This window comes from Narcine bancroftii, chromosome 8 (assembly GCF_036971445.1).
Source record: "Narcine bancroftii isolate sNarBan1 chromosome 8, sNarBan1.hap1, whole genome shotgun sequence".
NCBI lineage: Eukaryota > Metazoa > Chordata > Chondrichthyes > Torpediniformes > Narcinidae > Narcine > Narcine bancroftii.
In genome coordinates this window covers 34,868,024-34,893,431 of record NC_091476.1, presented here as the reverse complement: position 1 = coordinate 34,893,431, position 25,408 = coordinate 34,868,024, and the positions used below count along the sequence as shown (strand labels likewise).

Here is a 25,408-nt window from a genome sequence, read left to right as displayed (position 1 = left end):
TTGGGCTTGTTTGACTCTCTATGACTTATCTTTAATAGGTTTACAATCTTGCTGCACATTGGAATTTGCTTCACTCCAACCTTGCAGCAATTTCAATTCAAAATCTGACACTGAAGAGACACAATTAATTTCCTGTAATATTAAAGTTCAGTAATATGTTTCACCTTCAGGAACCTGTTGTGAAACCATGAAACAAAGAGCTCTTCATGAAAACCAAAATTCAAATCTCCACTACTATATTGTGCCTGGGCTGAAACTGTACAGGTCAACTTATCAACCCAGCACATAGAGAGGGGATATAGCTTTAAAAGCTTTAAATTATTATTTTAAATTAAATGCAACATGATTAATCATTATAATGTTGTGTGACATGTTGACAATGCTTCTATTTGTATGTTCGAATAAAGTAAATATAATTCTACTTTCTCCCTGCAGGAATTCAGCAGACACAATTACAAAGTTACATGAATGCAAGCCACTATGCAGAAACAACAATAAGACAACATTTGAGGCACGTTGTTGACTATCAACACTCCACAATGACATTTGTAATAAGATAAATGGTTCTGAACTAACAGACAGACTGGACCATAGGTTGTGATAGGCCATCAACACCCTCAAGTCAGGAGAAAGCAAATATTTATGTGGCACTGTCTCCTTTCATTTAAAAAAATAACTGGAATTTGCTTTTAATGACTAATGATTGCCTGTTGCTTGCTTTATTTTGTTACAAAGACGCACCATACATCAATAATGCCTGGAGAAAAAAAAAATGAATAAAGACAAGGAAAATGATTTGAAAATAAATCTCAGCACAATGTCCATTCCTATATTCAGGTTATGTCATGGCAATCATTCACAAAGCAATCCAAACGTGACTTGCATTTGTCTGCTTCGGGGGCATGGAGGTGACAACTCTGTATCCTAAGAAAACTACACATATAGTTCTGAAATGATTTATAACCACTCTGTGGCACATTATAAATTGTTTAGCTTTTAAGATTTATGACTGTGAAGATAAAAATTGGCAAAACAAAATAAAAACTGGTAGAAGTCAGTCTTTGGAAATGCAAGTAAGTGGGCTCTCAACCAGACAAATGCATAATTGGAGGAAAATATCGCTTTGTTTACCATGGTAGATTAATTTGAACTTCAACTCAGTGATATTTTTAGTGAAATATTAAATAATGTTATGATCAACAGTTGTGTTTGAAATCAAAAGCTAAGTTTAAACAAAGGCTTAAAGGAGGAAATTGAACAAGAAAAATCCAGTTTTTTTTACTATCACAATATTTCAATAGTTCAAGCATTAAAGCAAGAAGAAATGGAAACAGGGTGTTGCCTGGATGCATGATGGGAGCCTGTGCAGAGGGGCCAAAAATGGCAAGGCCTGCCCTCCACTGCAGAATTCAGTAGCACCAAAATTCCATCCGTGTGCAACTGAACAAGCCCAGAACAATGAAAAGCCATTCCTTGGTCAGCAGTCATTCCAGATTGGGTCAGATCACAGGGAGGGGACGCGTGGTGGCAAAAAAAGAGGAAGAGGTGCTCTGAAGAGAGTGAGGCAGAGTTGAGCTGGGAGGTTGACGACTGAGCATTGGGCCAGGTGGTCTGTGAGCAGGAAACTGTTGGGAAATTAGATCAAGATTCAGTATATTATCATAATAATAAAATAGTTTCCTATACATGAAATCCCCCTTTGCCTGCTGCAAGGTAGACAGATTCGCTACCGGCAGAAAATGCCTAGGCACTACTTACATTATGACAATGGTTGGGTGTATGTTGGTCATTCAAAAGTAAGGCCAAAGGTTGGACGGCTTGGAAGAGCAGACTGAGTGGTCAATTTGTGGTTGAGGTTAGGAAGACAGTGAAACTACAATGCTGTATGTGGACAGATGGTTTTGAAAACTGATCTATGTTTGCTTCGAGTGGGTGGTTGCCAGGATAAGGTGTGAAGGGCTGCGTGAAAGTTATGAACTGGCGTCTGAGTAGACAACTGCCACAATAGATGATATGACTTAAAAATCAAGTAACCAAGAAGGCTACCGCTACAGTACCTCCACAGCCAGGGCAGGGTCCTTTAAATACAAAAATTATGAATGTCTGCTTAAGTGGTCTGTTCAATAAGTAGCATCTCAATGTGGGTTGGAGATGTCAGATTCCTGTCTCTGGTAATGGGTTAGAAGCAAGAAGGTTTTAGAAAAAAAAAACGCATGCTCTGTACTATTGGGTTCAGGAACAGTTGCTATCTTTCCACCAACAAACTCCTAAACAGCAGATTTATTCAGAGCCTCATTTAAGGTCTCTTACTTTGCACGTTATTTATAACTGAATTTTGTTTTCTATATTTGGACAACCAATTTGTTTACATTTCTCTTTTTTTGTGTATGTGTCTTTTTCTTGAGTACAGTTGACACTACCAATACCTAGAAATTCTGCCATGTCTACAGGAAAAAAAGAATCTTGGAGTTGTATGAGATGTCATGTATGTACTCTGACAATAAAGTTGAACTTGAACACAAGGAGCAAATTCACAATTTTATGATCAATTTCTGACTGAAAATTGAGTGCAAAATCAAGGTGCAGGCAATAGATATCCCTCAAAAAACTGTTTACAAATGACAACCTGCACAACCATGCCAGATTGCAAGTTTCTTCAATGAGGTGGTTCATTGTTCCAAAACCATGGCTAATTCTCTTGTTGCAACAAAACTGTGCTCTGATACATAAATGTGACGGGAATAAAGAGATGAGTTTACTGGTTTAAGCATTGCCTTGCCTCTTTACATGTATTAAAACACGAATTGACCTGTTTAGTTTTCTTTTCACATTGCAAATTCACTCATCACTGCACCTCCTCACTGTTGTAAACAGTAAAATATTAATTATATTTCCAGTTTTGAAACAATATTCAGGAAGAAACAGATGATGTAAAGACTGTATTTTAGAAATCAAAGGGTTATACATGGTGGAAATAATATTCACAAGTACATCTATTTCAATGCAAGAAGAATTGTCCAAAAGGCAAACAAGCTTAGATCATGGATTGGCACGTGGAATTATGACTGCGACTATTAGTGCAGGAGGGGCAGGACTGGCAGCTCAATGTTCCATTGATTCAGATACGATAGAGTGGAAGGGATGAAAGGTTTGTCAGGGAAAATATCACACCTGTGCTCAGATAGGGCAGAATAGAGGGCTTTTCTACTGAGAGTATATGGGTGGAGCTGAGGAATGGGAAAGGTATGACCACACTCATGGGGTTGTATTATGGACCACCCAATAACCAGTGAGAATTGGAGGAGCAAATCTGCAGGGATATAGCAGACAGCTGCAGGAAACAAAGTTGGGAGAGTAGAAGATTTTAACTTTCCACTTATTGACTGGGACTCCTATACTGTAAAAGGGCTGGAGAGCTTAAAGTTTGTCAAATGTATTCAGGAAGTTTTCTAAATCAATATTTTGAGGTACCGACTTGAGAGAGTGTAATACTGGATCTCCTATTGGGGAATGAGACAGGAGAGGTGACAGAAGTCTGTGCAGGAGAAGACGTTCAGTGCAGTGATCATAATGCAATTAGTTTGAAGATAATAATGGATAAGTATAGGACTAGTCCTCTGGTTGAGATGGATCTAGAAAGCGTGGATTGGGCTAGGCTATTTTCTAGCAAGGATGTGCCCAGTAAATGGAAAGCCTTCAAAGGTGAAATTTTGAGAGTACAGTGTGTATATTCCTATAAGGATTCAAGGGAAAGTTAATAGGCAAAAATAACTTTGGATTTTGAGGGATATTGTGGATCTGGTTAAGAAGAAGAGAGGTGTATAGCAAATGAGGTTCTTGAGGAGTATAAAAATATAGGGGAAAAAAAACAAGAAGGAAATCAGGAGGGCTAAAAGTTTGAGGTTGCTTTGGCAGACATGGTGAAGGATAAGAGCAAAAGAATATGAGGGACAAAATTGGTCCACTTGAAGATCAGACTGGTTGGCTATGTTTGGAGCCAGAAGAGATGGGGAAGATCATAAATATGTTTTTTTTTGCATCTGTATTTACTCAGGAAAATGGCACAGAGTTTAAGTAAATGAGGCAAACAAGCAGTAAAGACATGGAACCTATAAAGATTAAAGAGGAGGTGGATGCTGTCTTGAAGGGATTAAAGGTAGATTAATCCCATGGCCTGACAAGGTATTCCCTTGGACCTTGAGAGAGGCTAGTGCAGAAAATGCAGGGGCCCTGGCAGATATATTTAAAATGTCCTTAGCCACGAGTGAGGTGTCGGAAGATTGGAGGGAAGCTCATATTGTTCTGTACTTTAAAAAAGACTCCAAATATAATCCAGGAATTTAAAGGCTGGTGAGCATGACATGAGTTATTGGAAAGTCTTCTAAGACTTCGGATATAAGTTTTTGGATAGTCAGGAACAGATTAGGAATAGTCAACATGGCTTTGTGTGTGGTAGGTCATGTTTAAAAAATCTTAAGAGTTTTTCAAGGAAGTCACCAGGAAAGAAGAAGGAAAGGTTGTGGATGTGTCTACAAGAATTTTAGTAAGGCCTTTGACAACGTCCCACATGAATTGTTCATCAAAAAGGTTCAGTCACTCGCTGTTCACGGTGAGGTAGAAAACCGAATTCAACATTAGACTTACAGAAGAAGTAAGAAAGGGGTAGTAGATGATTGCATCTGACTGGAAGCCTGTGACTTGAGGAATGCCTCAAGGATTGGTGCTGGGTCCATTGTCTTTTTGTCATATTTATCAACAATTTGGATGACAGATATGACACCTAACAATACATTTGCAGATGACACAAAGTGAGGAAGGCTTTCATGGCTTGGAGAGGGGTCTTGACAAGCTGGAAAAGTAGGCTACAAAATGGCAGATGGAATTTAATGCAGACAAGTATGAGGTGTTGCATTTTGGAAAGACAAACCAAGGTAGGACATACACAATAAATGCTAGGGGTGTGGTAGAACACAAGGATTTGAGAAGGCAGAAACACAATTTTCTAAAAGTGGTGTCACAGGCCGATAGGGTTGTAAATAGAGCTTTATAGGCACATTGGCTTTATAAATAAAAGAATTGATTGTAAGAATTGGATGTTATGGTAGAGTTGTCGAAGACAATGCAGTATTGTGTGCAGTTTTGGTCATCAACGACAGGAAAGATATCAATTAGATAGAAAAAGTGCAGAGAAGATTTACTAGAATGTTGCAGAGACTTGAAGAATTGAGTTGCAGGGAAAGGTTAAACAGGTTAGGACTTTATTCCCCAGAGTCAGAAGTATGAAGGGAGATTTGATTGAGCTATAAAAAAATAATGAGCTGCATGGATAAAGTAAATGCAAGCAGGTTTTCCACTGAAGTTAGGTGAGATACAAACCAAAGGACGTGAGTAAAGGATGAAAGGGGAGATGTCTGGGGAAACATCATGCAAAACTTCTTCATGCAGAGATGATGGGAGCATGGAATGAGCTTCCAGTTGAAATGGTGAATCCAGGCTCAATTTGAACACTTAAGAAAATTCTTGGACAGGTACAGCAAAACCCCTGTAATCTGAAATTCAAGCAACCAGCAAAAAAAAAAATTGCAGAAAATAAATAGGTAAAAATACAGAAATTTATCTTTAAAAAAAAATTATCAATTAAATTTAGACGTATAGCATAGCAACAGGCCATTTCGGCCCATGAACCTGTGCTGCTCAATTACACCAAATTGACCTACAACCATTGGCATGTTTCTAATGGTGGGAGGAAACCGAAGCCCCCAGAGGAAACCCACCCAGACACGGAGAGAACGTACAGACTTCTTACAGAGCCCGGTCTTGATCGCTGGTGCTTTAATAGCGTTGCGCTAACCACTAGACTAAGAGTTGGCGTGCCTTGCTGTTTGATCACCAATTGCGCAACGCATAGTCTCAAGCAATTGGAAAATTCACTTATCTGGCACCTAGCAATCCCAATAGGTGCTGTGCATCGATGGGAGTGGTATAGAGGGTTATGAAATATGTGGAGATCAGTAGGACTAAGCAGAATAAGAGTTCGGCAGAGACTAGAAGGGCTGAAGGACTTGTTTTATGTGCTGTAATGTTGTAAGATCAATAATGTACATTTAGTCGGCACTTCCACTGTAGATAAATCAATGCAGACACTTAATTAAATTTATTGAATGTTTGTTGTCACATACACCAAGTGAAAAGCTTTCTTTTGAAGGGATATCAATCCATACGTGCGTACAGCAGGTAGTATAATAATAAAACCAAAGTGCAGAGTTTGGTGTTACAGTAAGTCAAGAGCGAAGAGCATAGTGTTTTCAAATGGGAGTTCAGAAGGATGAATGGGATCTTATTGGAACCTCCTGAATACTGAAATGGCTGTAAAGAGTAGACATGGAGAAATGGGACAATCCAGAATTTATTGACATGAACAAGTCACAAAATTAATTGCTTGGTGGCAGCATCACACTGCAAACATTCATATACAACAATAAAAAATAGTGCACAAAAAGTCAAAGGAAGGCAGTGTCTTTGGTTCATTGGTCATTCAGGAATCATATGGCAGCAGGGAAGAAGCTGTCCTTGTGCCGCTGAGTGCTCGTCGTTAGGCTCCCGTAACTTTTAAACAATGGAAGCAGAGTGAAGAGGGCATGGCCTGGGTGTGTGGGTCCTTAAGGATAGAAGCTGCCTTCTTATAGAGCCTCATGTAGATGTCTTAATAGAGTGATCTGGTGCCCGTGATGTTGCAGGCCGAGTTAACAACCCTCTGGAACTTTTTATTGGCTGAGTGTTGGCACCTCCGTACCGACAGTGATGCAATCAGCCAGGATGCTCTCCACCTGTAGAACTTCTTGAGAGTCTTCTGTGACATACTGAATCTCCTTCGATACCTCGCAAAGTATAGCTGCTGACGAGCCTTCTTTGTGATTGCATCAACATGGAGGCTCCAGGCCAGATCCTAGGAGATGTTGACGCCCAGGAATTTGAAGTTCTTAACCATCTCCACTACTGAGCCCTTGATGAGGACTGGATCATGTTCTCCTGACTTCCTCCTGAAGTCCACAATCATCCCCTTGGTTTTGTTAATGTTGAGCGCATGGATGTTGGTGTGGCACCATTCAACGAGCTGATCTATCTCCCTCCTGTACACTTCCTCATTGCCTTTTGTTTCTTTTTGAATATTTTATTTATAATTTTTAAATCATATTTCATCAATTATAATATATTCAGACATAAAGTATATAATTAAATAAATCCTCTCCCCCCAACCTCCTTCCCCCTCCCCACTAACACCCACCCTCCTCCACCTTCTACCCACTAAGAAAGAAGAAAGGACACCATCACTTAAAAAAAAATTCAACTATTTAGCTGTGAAAATCGAGACACCCACCGCAACAGTTCGAGGACCAAATCAAATGGAAAAAAAAAAGGTCCTATCTCTTCACCACATCTAAAACACAGATCTGAGGAAATTAAAATTTCTTTAACTTTTGAGGTGTTAAATATAGTTGATGTAGAAAATTATATTGTGCTAATCTATATCTTACATTTAAAACCTTAGTCATACTATCTTTACATAAATTTCTCCAAACATTTTCATCTATCTTCCTGATGATTTCCACTTTCCACAGTCAGATTTCCACTTTAATCTTGATTTATGAACATCTGACTTAGACATTTTATTTTATTCCTCAAATACATTTCAGAAATAAACTTATTTGTTTCTTCTTTAGTAAGCAATAATTTCAAGGCAGATTGTGGCCTAATTTTTCCAATAAAAAAGGTTTTTAACCTGATAATAGTAAAAAAAAAGTATTATGAGGAACTTGAAATTTTTCCTTCATCCAATTAAAAGATTCAAGCTTCCCTGCTTCAAAGCAATCTTCAACTTTTTAAATACTCAATTAATTCCATATCTTCAACCTCATTTTGCCTTTTTGTGATTCTGCTGACAATTATGGAGTTGGCGGCAAATTTGTAGATAGCATTGGAATTGTTGCTGACCACAGTGGGCTGGGCTGGCACCTTTGAAGTGCTCCTGTGTTGATAGTCAGAAAATTGGAGACATATTTACCCATTTATATTGACTGCGATGAGGAACTCAAGGATCCTGTTGTAGAGGCCCAAGGTTTGGAGCTTCTTGACCAGCATTGAGGGACTAATAGTGTTGAAGGCCGAGCTGTAATCAATGAAGAGCAGCCATATGGATGAGTTACTGTTTTTGAGGTGATCCAGAGCTGAGTGGAGAGCCAGTGATTGTGGTGATAGGTGAATGGCAGTTGGTCTGGACCTTTACTTAGGTAAGTGTTAATTCTGGCCATGACCAACCTCTCAAAGCATTTAATCACAGTAGAAGTTAGTGCTACTGACGATAGTAGTTCAGGCAGCTCACACAGCTCTTCTTGGGTACCTGGATGATTGATGCCCTTTCGAAGCTGGTGGGAACCTCTGCCTGCAGCAATGAGAGGTTGAAAATGTCTGTGAACACTCCAGCTAGTTGGTTGGCACAAATTTTCAGGTCCCTGAATTATGTTCTAATGTCTGCCTCAGAGAGAGATATCACAGTGTCATCAACATTTTCAGCGTTTCTAGTAGGCACTTTTGGGTCTCCTTCTCAAAGCAGGTATAGCAGGTGTTCACCTCAGAGGGTAATGAGGCATCACAGCCATCTATGGTGTTCACTCTCACTTTGGAGTTACTCTGGTAACTCCCACGATATTTAAATGGCCTGCATTCCCTGCCATAACTGCTGAGTATCAGTCTCTGTCTCTAGCTTCCTCCAGAATTCCCACTTTGTTTCAGTGATGGCCTTCCACAGGTTGTACCTGGACTTCTTGTAGCGATCTAGATCCCCAGTCTTAAATATCCTTGATGTCGCCCTCAGCAGGTTGTAAATCCTCTTATTCATCCAAGGCTTTTGGTTTGGAAACACCTGGTATCTGCTTGGGCACACACTCGCCCACGGAGGTCTTGATGAAGTCAGTGACAAATGTTGCACATTCATTCAAGTCTAAGGATGAGTTTGAGTATGTTCCAGTCCATCAATTCAAAGCAGTCCTGCAGATGTTCCTCCACCTCCTTCAACCATACTTTCACCGTCTCCACTGCTGGTGCTGTGATCCTAAGTCTCTGCTTGTATGCCAGAAGTAGAAGTACAATCAGGTGATCAGATTTGCCGGTGTAGTTCCGGTTTGGCTTGGTAGGTGTTCTTCACGGTGGTGTAGTAGTGGTGAAATGTGTTGGCTCCTCTGGTCTGGCTTATGACATGTTGGCCTGATTGAAGACCCCTACAATGTTCGTGAAGGCATCCGGATGTGCTGTCTCATGGCTGCTAATCACAACGCTCAGTCTATCCAGTGCCAGCCTGATGTCAGCCTGGAGCGGAATGGACTCTGCGAGTGGGATGATGGTGTTGAACTTCCTCGGCAGGTAGAATGTGCGCACTTGATCACCAGATGATCCAGGTTGGGGGAGCAGGACTGGGACATAACCGTCATGTTTGTGCACCATGATGAATTGATCATGACACAAACGCCACCTCCCCTGGTTTTTCCTGACACCGGTGTTCAGTCAGTGCGATTGAGGGTGTAGCCCTTGGGCTGCAGCACTGCATCTGGAATTTCCTCGTTTAACCATGTTTCTGTGAAGCACATCACACAGCACAGCTTGAAGTCTCTCTGATGTTGTAATCTGGCTTGGAGTTCATCACCTTTGTTCTCCAAGAATTATACATTGACCAAGAGAATGGCAAGGATGGAACCTAAGGTCCTGGCCTCTGAGCTTAACCTGTAGCACTCTGCATCCATGTAGTCTGGTCTTCTTTAAATGGCCCATGGGCCTGCTGCTGGTAACTCCCACGATATTTACATGGCCCGGGCGCTCTCTTTCAATCTGCTCCGATGTTTAAATGGACTGAGCGTCTGCTGCTTGCAACTCCTGCAAAGTTTAAATGGCCCGTTAGATGGCTGTTTGAAACTCCCACTGTGTTTCATTTGCCTGAGCATCGGCTGTTGAAAGGCCCTGCGGTCCGATGGTGTCTGCCGTTTCTGCCAGTGGTGAGGTCTGCTAGCGATCTTAGGACATCCTTATTCATGAGTAAGTATGATTTTATGATTTTGGTTCTGGGATTGAGTTTTACTAGTTCTGAATGGGAATATTTGATAATTCCCGTCAGAGCTGCATGCAAAGAGTTGCCACTGTAGGGTGCTATTTTTGTTTTGCACTGAAAGCTCGCTGATCATAGAGGTTTGGATATGGAGCTCAGGTTTCCTATGAATCAAATAGGAGTCTGTGTGACTGCAGAAGCTGCAGGTAAATCCGCAGACACCCGGTGACATTCTGTCTGCCTTAAAGCTGGCATAAATGATCATTTATGTTACATTTTTTAAGTATTATTATATGACAATAAAAGGAACCTTGAACCATAAAGCATGGAAACATTATTTGGCCCAACGTCCATGCCAACCAGAGGGCACCCTTCTGTATTCATCCCTTCACCCAGAACTTTACCTAGCAAGATTCCCTGTTAAACTTCCCTGATCCAGGGAGAACAGACCAAGCCATGCCCATCTCTCCTCATAACTGAACTGCTTCTTTCCAAGCAACATCCTGGTGAATCATCTGTGCACCCACTCCAGTGCTATCTATTACATCCTTCCAATACCTATCACCTGAACTATCACAATAATGGTTTGTTTTTTTTTCAAATTTTCTTGGAATTCAGTGTATTGTAAAAGTTATATTTTTTACACTGGTAACGTTGTATTTTCAACTGTGAAATCTGCATTATTAAACCGTTTTTGATGTCAGCCATTGACATCTTTATCCAAAACTGCACATAATGGGTCTATTGTTTTATGCCCAAAAATATTTTTAGAATTGATAACTGGCATATTGATCATTTAGTGATGTACTGCAATAAAACAACTTTTAAAACCATCTGCAACTTTTTTTTGTTAAATTAAGAAGATTTTGCCTTTTAAATATGCTGCTGTGAAAATTGAATCAATTCCTCACAACTGAACAATAATACTGAAGAAAAATCTCCCCATCCAAAGAGTTCTTTGGATAAACTGCAACTATAAATCTGATACTCTCCTCACATACATGTTTGAATACCTCCTGAGAGCAAGCTTTCATTAGAACCCTAAAATGTGCTGGGAAATCAAAATATGGAGCAAGCAAAAAAAAGGCTGAAAAGTAGATTTTGAACAATAGAACATTTAAACAAAAGAGTTTAAACAACAGAACATTTGAATCTGTTGGGAAATCAGAATGCGATCTCAGAAAAAAAAAAGCAAAATGTAGATTTCTCCAAAAGTAGATGTTGAACAATAGATGTAACTGTGATGCCAGCCTACACTAATTTCAGGTTTCTTCTGTTCTAAATAGTTTTTAATTGAGCATCCTCCAGTTTGTCTCATTAGACCTTTAATCCATTGCTCAATATTGTGGCCTCACACACTAAATTATCGCTAGGCTGCCATCCATTTCACAATGGGAAATGCATTAAATCATTACCAAAAGAACAAAACACTGAAACATTTGGATAAGGACAAAATATAATTTTAACCTTACGAATTAAATATTTTTATGCTAGAGACATGCTTGATGTGTAGCGGATTTGTGTTAATCTTTAGTTATAAAATGTATATTTCTTAGTAAGTTATAGAGTTAAATATATTTCTTAATAAGTTATTTTGTGGGATTGGCTTCAGGGGCACAAAGACAACACATTTGCGTTTTAAACAGAGAGAGAAAGATTTTTTCAAGATGGCAGCTGACATCATCTCGGAGACAGAAGTCTGCTGTGACTACAGTGGAAGCAGAGAGATGAAAGATTTTTGGATGGTTCTTGAGGTACTGAGAACAATGGACTGTTTACTTAAGAATCTTGTTAATCCTAGACTACTCAGAAGCAGGATAGATGTATCAAACAAAGACAGTTACTTTGATTTTACGTTTGGGATGCCAAAGGTTAAATTATGCTTTTTAGCATGAAGATGTTAAGAAGGTTCAGAACTTCAAAGAATGTTATGATGTCATACCATGTGACATGAAAGATCTGGATGGAATATATTATCAAAATCAGATAATTTTGGATTAAATGAAGAAGAGAAGGCCATCCTGTACTGACAGGATTGGAAAAACAGCCACTAATTTATTTAAAAGAAGGAAGGCTGCCTATGTTCTCCATAATAAAAGGAGGAACATTAAAAGTGGTATTTTAAAAGAAATAGCCCCTCTGACTGTCTCTAAGAAGAGGGTAGTCTCATGAAAAAAAAGTCACTTGATTAAGAAAGGAATCTTCATGGAAAACAGACTCCATAACTCCGAGGCAAGATAAGAGGGAGTTTGTGAAATCATTCATATGAAGGACCACTGCTCTGAAATCAGCTCTACAAAAGAAAACTGTGAGATTTAAAGAGGTCTGAAGACATGATGTTTCCAAATGCTTCATAATTACTTCTGAACTGCAATTTTAAAAAAAAATCTTCAAGTTCAACATAGAGTTTAATGCTGAAATTTAAAATGGACTTTTCAGAATTATGCCTAAAGTGTAATAGTTTAGGATTTAATCACACACGCACACATACGTTTGTGCATAGTGGAGCTTAAGATAGAGTTAAGTAAGAAATGTTGTTATTAATAGTTTAATTAAAAAAAAAACTATTATTTTGAATTTACCATTGTCTGGTGAATGTTCCATTGCTGTTCTTTTATTAGTACTAATAAGATTTTATTAGTTAATAACAGATGTACAAACAGATTGATTAATGTTATCTTCTACTGGGTCCATTGATCATTTCACCATATGGGATTAAGTTAAGATAATGCAAAAAGTCGAAGTGTGTACTAAAGACACAAATCACAGATTACCCATGCTTCAATCCAGAAGCTTCATCTTGCTCCAGTGTATGCGTCAGCTTGTTCCGACTTCCACAGCTATGCATCATGGAGTGGAATGCACGAGTGAGAGCCAGTGAGTTTCAAATATGAACCCAGAACTGAGTCCAGGCTATATCCATCAGGTACTGAATAGAGGAATGGGATATATTATCAGGCCCCTCTGCTTTCTTCTTTTCTTTGGCTTGGCTTCGCGGACGAAGATTTATGGAGGGGGTAAAAAGTCCACGTCAGCTGCAGGCTCGTTTGTGGCTGACAAGTCCGATGCGGGACAGGCAGACACGATTGCAGCGGTTGCAAGGGAAAATTGGTTGGTTGGGGTTGGGTGTTGGGTTTTTCCTCCTTTGCCTTTTGTCAGTGAGGTGGGCTCTGCGGTCTTCTTCAAAGGAGGTTGCTGCCCGCCAAACTGTGAGGCGCCAAGATGCACGGTTTGAGGCGTTATCAGCCCACTGGCGGTGGTCAATGTGGCAGACACCAAGAGATTTCTTTAGGCAGTCCTTGTACCTTTTCTTTGGTGCACCTCTGTCACGGTGGCCAGTGGAGAGCTCGCCATATAACACGATCTTGGGAAGGCGATGGTCCTCCATTCTGGAGACGTGACCCATCCAGCACAGCTGGATCTTCAGCAGCGTGGACTCGATGCTGTCCACCTCTGCCATCTCGAGTACTTCGACGTTAGGGGTGTAAGCGCTCCAATGGATGTTGAGGATGGAGCGGAGACAACGCTGGTGGAAGCGTTCTAGGAGCCGTAGGTGGTGCCGGTAGAGGACCCATGATTCGGAGCCGAACAGGAGTGTGGGTATGACAACGGCTCTGTATACGCTTATCTTTGTGAGGTTTTTCAGTTGGTTGTTTTTCCAGACTCTTTTGTGTAGTCTTCCAAAGGCGCTATTTGCCTTGGCGAGTCTGTTGTCTATCTCATTGTCGATCATTGCATCTGATGAAATGGTGCAGCCGAGATAGGTAAACTGGTTGACCGTTTTGAGTTTTGTGTGCCCGATGGAGATGTGGGGGGGCTGGTAGTCATGGTGGGGAGCTGGCTGATGGAGGACCTCAGTTTTCTTCAGGCTGACTTCCAGGCCAAACATTTTGGCAGTTTCCGCAAAGCAGGACGTCAAGCGCTGAAGAGCTGGCTCTGAATGGGCAACTAAAGCGGCATCATCTGCAAAGAGTAGTTCACGGACAAGTTTCTCTTGTGTCTTGGTGTGAGCTTGCAGGCGCCTCAGATTGAAGAGACTGCCATCCGTGCGGTACCGGATGTAAACAGCGTCTTCATTGTTGGGGTCTTTCATGGCTTGGTTCAGCATCATGCTGAAGAAGATTGAAAAGAGGGTTGGTGCGAGAACACAGCCTTGCTTCACGCCATTGTTAATGGAGAAGGGTTCAGAGAGCTCATTGCTGTATCTGACCCGACCTTGTTGGTTTTCGTGCAGTTGGATAATCATGTTGAGGATCTTTGGGGGACATCCGATGCGCTCTAGTATTTGCCAAAGCCCTTTCCTGCTCACGGTGTCGAAGGCTTTGGTGAGGTCAACAAAGGTGATGTAGAGTCCTTTGTTTTGTTCTCTGCACTTTTCTTGGAGCTGTCTGAGGGCAAAGACCATGTCAGTGGTTCCTCTGTTTGCGCGAAAGCCGCACTGTGATTCTGGGAGAATATTCTCGGCGACACTAGGTATTATTCTATTTAGTAGAATCCTAGCGAAGATTTTGCCTGCAATGGAGAGCAACGTGATTCCCCTGTAGTTTGAACTGAGTCCAGGCTATATCCATCAGGTACTGAATAGAGGAATGGGATATATTATCAGGCCCCTCTGCTTTACACCTACTTTAAACTAGCTATCAGCGCAGCTAATTCAAATGAATGCAGCTGTCAACCTAGATAACCAAGTAAGGTAAGCTCTGTGGTTCGTTACTGTAATTTTAAGTATTATTAATGTTATTAATGAATGTGCATAATTTCAATCTTTTTTAATTAATTTCTTTTAATGTTAAAGTATTTTATGATTAAATATCACCAAAAGTCAGTGTGGAACAATAGGTGTAACTGCTATACAGTTTACTGTGTTATCCTTTCTTATCATTTGCAAATTTTAATTGATTTATTGTGTTCCTAGTACCAGTCAATTTTGACCAAAAACCCACACATGACCAGATATTCCATGCCACTTGTATTCAATTCATGACACCTCATTGGTAAATTAGTTTGTAGTCCTCTCAATCTTAAAGGACAGCCTCAAGGCCTCGAGGACATTGGCAGCAGAAGTGTGACCATGAGGTCCCTGCAAGGGCAGGGTGCAAATGCAAGGTGCAGCAGGAATGACCAAACCAATGAAACAGGAAGTAGCATCATGAGGGAGGGAGAAAAAAAACCTTCAATAACCATTCACAGCAAAACAGCCAACCAATCACATGAGAAAAATGTGCAAGGGCTGACAGAATTTGTGGAATGAGTTACTAATGTAGACCAGCATGAAGTAAAGGATTTTGCTTTTGGAGTTCAGTAAAAATAATCAATTTTATTGAAATGCATGGGATTATGTGAGAACATTAGTTTGCTTAAACTGGCATAGAATAAAATCGTGGGACTTTGTTACGATTAAATTTGTTTGATCCATGTATTTAGTTGGTTAATAGGAGATAAAGGAAAACTCCACACTTTTTCTCAACCTTTTGAATTCTCTATCTCAGGGAGCTAAGGAGGCTGTCATTGAACACAATTAGAGATAAAACAGCCATATCTTTGGAACATATGGGGAGCTGAGGGTTAAGAGAAACAGATAGGAAAGCAGAGCTGAGGCCAAGATCAATCAGCCTTGATCCTTTTGAATGGCAGAATAAGTTGCAGCGCACATTATATGGCCTATTTCTACTCAAGTTTCTGATGCCCCTTCCTTAACTGCACAACATTCATCCTAGATCGCTATGGTTAATGATAATAAGATGTCCAAGTTCATAACATGCAACAACCGAAGAGTTGAACTGAAACAAACATTTATAGCTGTACTTGAAATAAATAATCACCACCAATTTTATTCAAAACAATTGCTTCTGTGAGGGGGATAGAAGACACATGGAGTTCAGTCATTTTTTTCTGTTGTATTGAAGGACTGGTGTGACGAATATAATAAATGAAGTGGAACTCCAAACCGAGAAACAAGAATGAGGAATGACATTTCTACATTCAGTCAGTTTCTTGAGTGAATAATTTGTTCCAAAACACATGCCAATGTTTTAGCATTCTCTGGTTCTAAGTCCTGGTATATTATGTAGAAATATGTGATGTGAAATTTGTGTAACATTAAGAAAAATAGAGACATAAAAGAAATGCTGGTTTCTGGTCATTAGCTCCCTACCCATCTGCTGTTCCATTGGACAAGCATGTGTCCGGCAAAGAGGACATATGACTGGATCTATCCAATCCACCCATCTTCTTCCAACATTGAACAAAGGGCATTACCATCAATGAATTCCCCAAAATCAATTTCTCGGGATTACCATTGACCAGACACTGGATAGGAGTAACCATATATAAAATCAGGCTGCAAGATGAATAATGCGGCAAGAAACTGAACTCCTGACTCCCTAAAGCTTGTTCACTACCTACAAGGCACAGGGTGTTGGTGGAATAATTTCCACTTGCTTGGAAGAGTGCAACTTCAACAACAATGAAAAGCTCAACACCATACCTGACATAGTAGCCAGCTTGATTGGCACTATTCACACATCCAATCTTTCACTCATTCAACCATCCAAGCACAGTAGCAGTAGTATATACCATCTCCTGGATGCATTACTGTAACTTATCAAAGCTCCTTCCAAAACCACCTCTTACCAGCAAGATAGACAAGGGCAACAAAAGCATGGGAACATAGAAGTTGCTCCCCAAGCCACTTGATTTCTGACTTGGAATGAAATAACTGTTCCTTCACTGTAGCTTGGTTAGAAAAAAAAATACAGGGACCTCCCTCCCTCATAGCATTATGGGGACATCCAGACCTCAAAAACTGTAGTACATCACTGTCCTCAGATTCTGCACCATTATCTTTAAAAACATTAATAATTCTAGACAATGAAGATTTTGCTTCCTGAACACTTTAAGGTGCATTTTATGGATTTTGGGCTCTGATCACAAAAAAAATCGCTTTAAAATATTCCTTATCTTGCATTAGATATTTGGGAGGAGGAGAGGATGATAGACAGAAGTTTCATGGACACTACCAGACCTAGGATGCAGGAGGAGGGTAGATGGGAGACAGTCAGGAGAGGGAAAAAGAATAGGCAGACAGTGCAAGGCACCCTTGTGGCCATTCCACTCAAAAAGAAGTAAACCATTTTGGTATAGTTGGGAGTGACGACCTAACAGGGACAAGTTACGGCCATTAGGTCTCTGGCATGGAGTCTGGTCCTGTGGCTAAGAAGGGAATGGAGAAGAGGTGAGCTGTAGTAATAGGGAAAATATCTCAGGACAGACCAGAGGGTTTGTTTACTGAAGCTATTTTGGTGGAGCTGTGGAACGGGTAAGGAATGAACACTTAAGGGGTTGTATTATAGATTGCATAGTAGTCAGTGAGAATTGGAGGAGCAAATCTGTACAAAGATAGCAGAGAACTGCAGGAAATATAAGGTTGTGATAGCAGGAGATTTAAATTTTCCACATATTGATTGGGACTCCCATACTGTAAAAGGGCTGGATGGCTTGGCATTTGTCAAATATTTTCTAAATCAATATATAGAGGTGCCAACTAGGGAGAGTGCAATACTGGATCTTGAATCTCCTTTTAAGGATGGAGACAAGACTGGTGACAGAAGTATATGTAGGGGAACATTTTGGGTTCAATGATCATAATGCCATTAGTTTCAAGTTAATTATGGCGAAGGATAGGTTTGGGCCTTGGGTTGGAGAAAGGCCAATTTTGAGGAAATGAGAAAGGATCTAGAATGTGTGGGTTGGGTAAATTATTTTCAGGCAAGGATGTGCGAGGTAAGTGAAGGACATTTAAAGGTGAAATTTTGAGAGTACAGAGTATTTATGTTCCTGTCAAGATCAAAGGCAAGGTTCAAAGCCATAAGACATCTTGGTTTGCAAGCAATATTGGGGATCTGGTTCAGAAGAAGAGGGAGGTGTATAAGCAACATGGTGCAGTGAGGTTCTTGAGGAGTATAAAAAATGCAAGAGAAACCTCAAGAAAGAAATCAGGAAGGCTAAAAGAAGACTTGAGGTTGTTTTGGCAGACAATGGAAGGAAAATCTGAAGGGTTTCAACAGATATATTAAGAGCAAAAGGATAGTAAGGGACAACATTGGTCCCCTTGATTGGCTTTGAATGGAGCCAAAAGAGATGGGAGAGATCTTAATTTTTTTTTTTCATCAGTATTCACTCAGGAAATGGGCACAGAGTTGTGTGAAGTAAGGAAAAGAAGCAGTGAAGTCATGGAACCTATGCCGCGATTAAAGTGGAGGTAGTGCTTGATGTCTTAAAGCAAATAAGGGTGGATAAATCCCCAGAGCCTGAAAGATATTCCCTTGGACCTTGAGGGAGGCTAGTGTAGAAATTTCAGGGGCTCTGGAAGAAATATTTAATATGTCCTTAGCCACAGGTGTGGTGCCAAAGGATTGGAGGGCAGGTCATGTTGCTCTGTTGATTAAAAATGCCTCCAAAAGAAACCCTGGAAATTATAGGCTGGTGAGCCTGACGTCATTAGTAGGTAAATTATTGGAAGGTATTCTAAGAGATCAGATATTCAATTATTTGGATAGACAACATGGCTTTGAGTGTGGTAGGCCGGGTGGTGTTTTATCAATCTTATAGAATTTTTTGATGGGATTCCAGGAAAGGTGATGAAGGAAAGTCTGTGGATGTGGTCCACATGGACTTTAATAAGGCCTATGACAGGGTTCCATATGGGAGGTTAGTCAGGAAGGTTTAGATACTAGGTATTCATGGTGGTGAAGTAGTGAACTGGATTTGACAATAGCTGGGCAAGAGAAACCAGAGAGTAGTGGTGGATGACTGTTTCTCAGACTGGAGGTCTGTGACTAGTGGTGTAACTCAGGGAGCAGTGCTGGGACCATTGTTGTTTGCCATCTATATCAATGATCTGGATAATAATGTGGTAAATTAGATCAGCAAGTTTGGAGATGACACCCAGATTGGAGGTCTTGTGGACAGCCAAGAAGCTTTTCAAAGTTTGCAGAGGGATCTGGACCAGCTGGAAAAATGAACTGAAAAATGGCAGATGGAATTTAATGCAGTCAAGTGTGAGGTGCTGTATTTTGGAAGGACAAAGAAAGGACATCAATGGTAAATAGTAGGGCACTAAGGAGTGGGGTAGATATCATAGTTCCCTGAAATTGGTGTCACAGGTGGATAAAGTTGTCAAGAGAGCTTTTGGCATATTGGCCATAATAAATTAAAGTCGAGTACAGGAGTTGGGATGTTATATTGAAGTTGTATAAGACATTGGTGAGGCCAAATTTGGTCACCTAATTACAGGAAAGATATCAATAAGACAGAAAGAGTGCAGAGAAGATTTACAAGGATGTTGCTCAGACTTCAGGAACTGAGTTACAGGAAAAGGTTAAACAGGTTAGGACTTTATTCCCTGAAGCATAGAAGAATGAGGGGAGATTTAATATGGTTATTTAAAATTATGAGGGGATAGACAGAGTAAATGTAGATAGGTTTTTTCCACTAGGGTAGGTGAGATACTAACCAGAGGACATGGGTTAAGAGTGAAAAGGAAAAAGTTTAGGGGGAACATGAGGGTGAAACTTCTTCATACAGAGAGTGGTAGGTATGTGGAATGAGCTTCCAGCTGAAGTGGTGAATATGGGCTCAATTTTAACATTTAAGAGCAATTTGGACAGGTATGTGAATGGGAGAGGTATGAAGGGCTTTGGACTGGGTGCAGGTCAGTGGGCCTAGGCAACAAAAAAAAAATGGTTTGCACAGACTCGAAGGGCCTGAGAGGCCTTTTTCTGTTCTGTAATGTTCTATTGTTCTGTTGTAATTGAATGTTTCAAAACCTACATCTTTGAATGAATTAAAAAAAAAGTCTTGCAACAGAATGTATGATCTACATCAGGCCAGGAACTGAACACATCTCAGAGACAAAATGCAGAAGCAATGTCATGGGCATGGAAGACAATAATGAATATTGTCATGCTTAATGTGATATTAAAAGTTGAACAGGTAAGAACAGGGAAAAATTCCAGCATTCAGAGTGATGCAGGTATCAGACTGTGGCCCCAAGGACACCAGTGACTTTTGAAGTTCTGTTTCAACAATAACATGCTAATTGTGATCACTATTTATCATGAAAATAATTACCTTTGTTCATATCAATCAATTTTTTCTTCTTCTGCTGTCTTTCCAATTTTTCTCTCTCTGCTTTCTCTTTAGCCAGTTTTGCTCTCTTGATCTTTTCTTCTGTTTCCCTCTTCTTAATGTTGTCCTTCAGTGCTTCCTTTTCATAAAGAAAAACATAAGAGAAACTCTGCATTACTATATATTACTAGCGTATGAGAAAGAAAAGAAATGAACAGAACTGACCATGTATGCTCAGTGACAGATGTAGCAATGCAGACTTTGACATCTGGCAACCTCTGGGATGTCCCACCATTTTATGTTTTTGAATTAACTGTTCATTTGAAATCTCCCAACTGTGATGAACAAGAATAATCTCCATATGGTACAAGAGCACATTCTTCATCTAATCCCAGCAGCTTCAAAGCATCAGCATTTACCCAAATTGATTCACCCCTCTGCCCCTCCCTGGGATGAATACATCCATCACGTCTTTAAATCAATCTAGTCTGAATCTTATGCTCAGTCTGTCTCGAGTCAAACAACAATCCATTTGATATGAATCATCTGAAAGCACAACCAAAGTCAACTGTTTCATACCTACGCATCAAATGTGGGATGTGCAACCAATGTAAATTGATTTGGTAGCATAAATAATCTTTCAAATCAGCTGCAAGGAAACAGTAACAAACACCCACTCCAAAATTTTGAAGTGCTATGAACACGAGTCTCGCACTCTTAAAGGATTGCAAGCAATTACTTTAAATGTATTAAAGAGAAGCATCAAATCTGCATGAGGTGCTATCTCACAAGACTACTAAGTGTAAAACAATGTTAGAGTCAGGGGATGGTTAATTAATGACCAGTGGCATTGAAAAGGTGTTGACAAAAAAAATATACTTCAAAACAGTAAGTACCAGCCTGACCAAACTGCAATTTTAAGAGAGAAAGAAAGTTCAAAATCTGTGAGATGAGGAAAATGCTTGTGTGACAACTGTAGTGAAAGTGACTCTTCATTCAGTACTATGTTCAAGTTGGTAACACGATGAGGATGGGCAGAGGTATTTCTGGTATGCTACTCCCTCAGAAGAGTAATTGGGACTCCAGCAACATTCCGAGATATTTTAAATACTGTTCAAATTTAAATTAATTTTAAAAAAATGGAAAAACAATTAACATGAAATTAAGTAACCTTCTGACATCTCTAACTCTGTCCAACATCTAGAGGGCATGAGCTAAAAAGCATGCCACTTGCTCGATGAGTGCAGCTCCAACAATTCTCAAGAAAACACGACATCCTCTAGGACACACATGTCAAACTCAGGCCCGCGGGCCAAATTTGGCCTGTGATATAATTATATTTGGCCCGCAAGATCATATCAAATATGTATTAGAGTTGGCCAGCTGGCTGCCGCGCCAGTATTGCGCATGCACAGCTAATACTACAAATCCCAGAATGCTTTGCAAATTCGTTGGCGCCGGCCCGTCAGCCCGCTAATTGCCCCCACCTCCTCTCTTTACTTTCATTAGCATCTGTGACCTGTCGCCCAACTCACATGTAATAAACCCCTTACGAAAAATGGCCAAACGAAAGACAGAAAACAGGACCTTTCAAGACAGGTGGGAGGCAAACTCTGATCCCAGAGTTTGATGAACTTGTATCTAAGAAGAGATGCCAAGTATCTGGTTTAGTTTAGACCCAGGTGCATCAGAGTAAATCACAGCTAAGCTTGGATTAATATTTTCTTTGGTTAACTTTGGACTGTTCATAGTTGAAAGATTGGATTTTCATTGAAGCAAGTTGTTATTTTTTTGACTTGTTGGTTTGTGAAAAAAAAGTACATTTAAAATGAGCTTAAAGGCTATAGAGAAATATTATTTATTGAATATTTTATTTCTCATTTGTTAATGCTTCTTCTGGAAAGAGTTTAACCAAAACTATTATTAAACATTTATTTTAATAAGAAAAAGTTTAACATTACATATGTTGAAAGAAGAGAAAACATGCAGATGTTGTTGAAAAATTTCAATAAATATTTAGTTTGGCCCACGACTTAGTCCAAGTTTTTAATTTTGGCCCTCTGTGAATTTGAGTTTGACACCCCTGCTCTAGGACTAAGCATCCTGTTTGGTTGACACCTTTCCAACCTCTCTGATCATTCATCCAGCTATCAGATTTATTTTCAAAATACATGCATAGCATCGCATACAGCCCTGAGATTAGTTTCCTGCAGGTGAGACAGAATAACCACTTACTGATGGTGCAAAAAAATCTGATTCAATGTAGATGTGTAAACAAATAAAGAAATGTAAACAAACTGAAATGTGCACTACAGAGAGAAAAAAAAATCAATAAATTACAAAAGTAAAAGTCCTTGAATGAGTCCCTGATTGAGTTTGTTGTTGAGGAGTCTGATGGTGGAGGGGTTGCAGCTGATCTTGAACCAGATGGTCCGAGTCTTGTGGCACCTGTACCTCTTTCCTGATGGTAGCAGCGAGAACAGACTGCGGGTTGGATGATATGGATCCTCGATTATGCTGCTGATCTCTGACGGCAGTGTTCCCTGTAAATGTTCTCAATGGTGAGGAGGATTTTGCCTGTGATGTCCTGGGCTGGGTCCACAACCTTTTGCAGGGCTTTCTGTTGTTGAGTATTGGCATTCTGAAACCGAACTCTGATGCAGCCTGTCAGCACTTTCCATCTGTAGAAATTTCTAATGTCATACCAAATCTCAACAATCTCCTGAGGAAGTGGAGGTCCTGACATGCTTTCTTCACGATGCTATTTGTGTGTTCTGTCCAAGAAAGATCCTCTGAGTTAGTGACTCCCAGAACTTAAATTTGCTCATTCTCTCCTTACTCCCAGAACTTAAATTTGCTCATTCTCTCCTTACACCATGTGAAAAACCTATGACTTTTCAGGAAAATTAAACACAGCTCATCAACCTGAAACATCCACGGATGCTGACTGATTTGTTCAGAATTTCCAACATTTTCAGATTTTATTGCAGGAACCATCTGCAAATTGACACGCTCTATCCGACAAATAGCAGGCATCAACAAATATACTCAGTCAAAAAAAAAATTAGATCACTGACTGACAACAGAAAAAAACAAGACATTCAGTGGACAGAATACCTCAAAACACAACTGAACAAGGAGCAACCTGGAAAGAAGTAAAGATTCGGGAGACAGAAGATATCAACAAAGTTACCCCAGTCAGCAATTAGATCATCCAGGGCATCAAATAATCAAATGCAGGCAAGTTTCTGGCAGAACTGCTTGAATGCAAAGATGAACCCAGAGTTAGCAGTATCCATTCATATTTATGTGGGAAAGCGAAAAAGTACCAGATGAGTGAATAATGGAATTAAAATTATGATACCCAAGAAAGAGGCTTTCGATTATTGTTGTAATGGATGTGGCATTTCACTTATACGTGTAGCAAGCCAGGTACTAGGCCAAATTATGATGCAATACATGTCAAAATATGCGGCAACACTCTTCAAAGAGGGCAAACCATTTTTTTTGTAAAGAGAATGAGCGAAGAGAGTTGATGATTACTTTATGGAATCTGTGATGTTCTTGCAACGGAGGGAGTGCAGAGGCGATTCACCAGGCTGATACCTGGAATGGCAGGAATGACTTATGAGGAAAGATTGCGCAAATTGGGATTGTACTCGCTGGAGTTTAGAAGATTGAGAGGGGATCTCATAGAGACCTATAAAATTCTGGCAGGACTGGACAGAATGGATGCAGATGGGATGTTTCCAAGGATGGGAAAATCCAGAACCCGGGGCCATGGTTTGAGGATAATAGGCAAACCATTTAGGACCGAGATGAGGAGGAATTTCTTGACCCAGAGGGTGGTGAATCTGTGGAATTCATTGCCACAGAGGGCAGTAGAGGCAGGTTCATTAAAATCTATTTAAGAGGGAATTAGATCTATTTCTTCAGTATAAGGGTATTAAAGGTTACGGAGAGAAGGCAGGGACGGGGTACTGAACTTTAAGATCAGCCATGATCTCGTTGAATGGTGGAGCAGGCTCGAAGGGTCGAATGACCTACTCCTGCTCCTATCTTCTATGTTTCTATGTTTCTATGTTATGGAACACAACAATGAGTAGAATGCCTATTGCTAAGAATACCTAGAATTCATAGATCTTGAGATGGCCTTAAACAGCAAACACAGGACCACCCATGGTGTATTCTACAAGCAAATGGAATCATTCCCGATGTAATCAATGTTGTCAAAAGCTTCTCCTTCAACTTTGCAAGCAGCATTGATCACACTGTCAGTTTTGGAATCCAATTAGGAATGGATTGGGATAAATGTAATTTCCTTCAATATTGTTGTCAACGAGGAAATGTGAAGCACAACAGGAGACATGCCAAAAAGAATTACATGAACCCCATCGCATTCTTTAAAGATCTTGGCTTTGCAGATAAACTCATTTTCCCATTGCACGCTCAACCACCACTCACAAGAAGAATAAATACTACTGAATATACTCAGCAAGCCACTGAAAAACCTGCCAGAAAAAAAAGCACGTGTTTTGTGTGCTTAAACACCATAAATGTAATGAACAGCAAATAATCTTCACCTTTGAGCTTGTCGAACAAACTATGCAGTCTTCTGTATACCATTTTACACAACCTCATTGACTTGTTCTGCTGCCTTCAAGGGGCTATTTGCATGTACTTCAACTCGAGTCGGCTTCATCCATTGCCAAGCTAAGGCTAAATGTAAACGTGAGGAAATGTAAAAAACACATCATATTCCTCCCATTCAGTCTTGGATCCTGCGGCATGAAGGTGGAATTTTCCAATTTTGTTTTCCTGTGCTGCACCCGGTCTTCACTTCTCTGCTCTCCAGTAGTCTCCTACCTACCTGACTCTCCACCTTTCTTTGGTCCAGTATCCTCTCACCTCTTGACCAATTTATCTTCCCTCCCCGTTCTCCACCCCCCCCCCCCGCCCCCCCCTCCCCCCGCCTCCCCCACTGCTTACAATACTTCTATCTCCCCTTCTCGCATAGTCTTGATAAAGGATCCCGGCCTGAAATGCTGATTGTCCCTTTCTCTCCCTGAATGCAGCCTGATGGACTGACTGAGTTTCTCCAGCCTCTCACTGTTTGGTCAAGATCGGAACAACTTTACATTGGAAACGGTCACAGGCCGATCTGTGAAAATTAATTTCACACTTACC

General features: G+C 40.3%; 1 protein-coding gene across 11 annotated transcripts in view; it reads right to left on the bottom strand.

Moving 5' to 3' along the window:
• Positions 1-25,408, bottom strand: part of diaph2 (diaphanous-related formin 2) — a 569,879-nt gene that overhangs the window by 110,369 nt on the left and 434,102 nt on the right. For all 11 annotated transcript variants that reach the window (XR_011343050.1, XR_011343048.1, XR_011343047.1 and 8 more), the window contains one exon: positions 20,225-20,360. Coding sequence is in view for 2 of the 11 variants with exons in the window: in XM_069893428.1 (XP_069749529.1) it covers positions 20,225-20,360 (136 nt within the window). In the remaining 9 variants the exon portion in view is untranslated. The remainder of the gene's footprint in view (positions 1-20,224; positions 20,361-25,408) is intronic.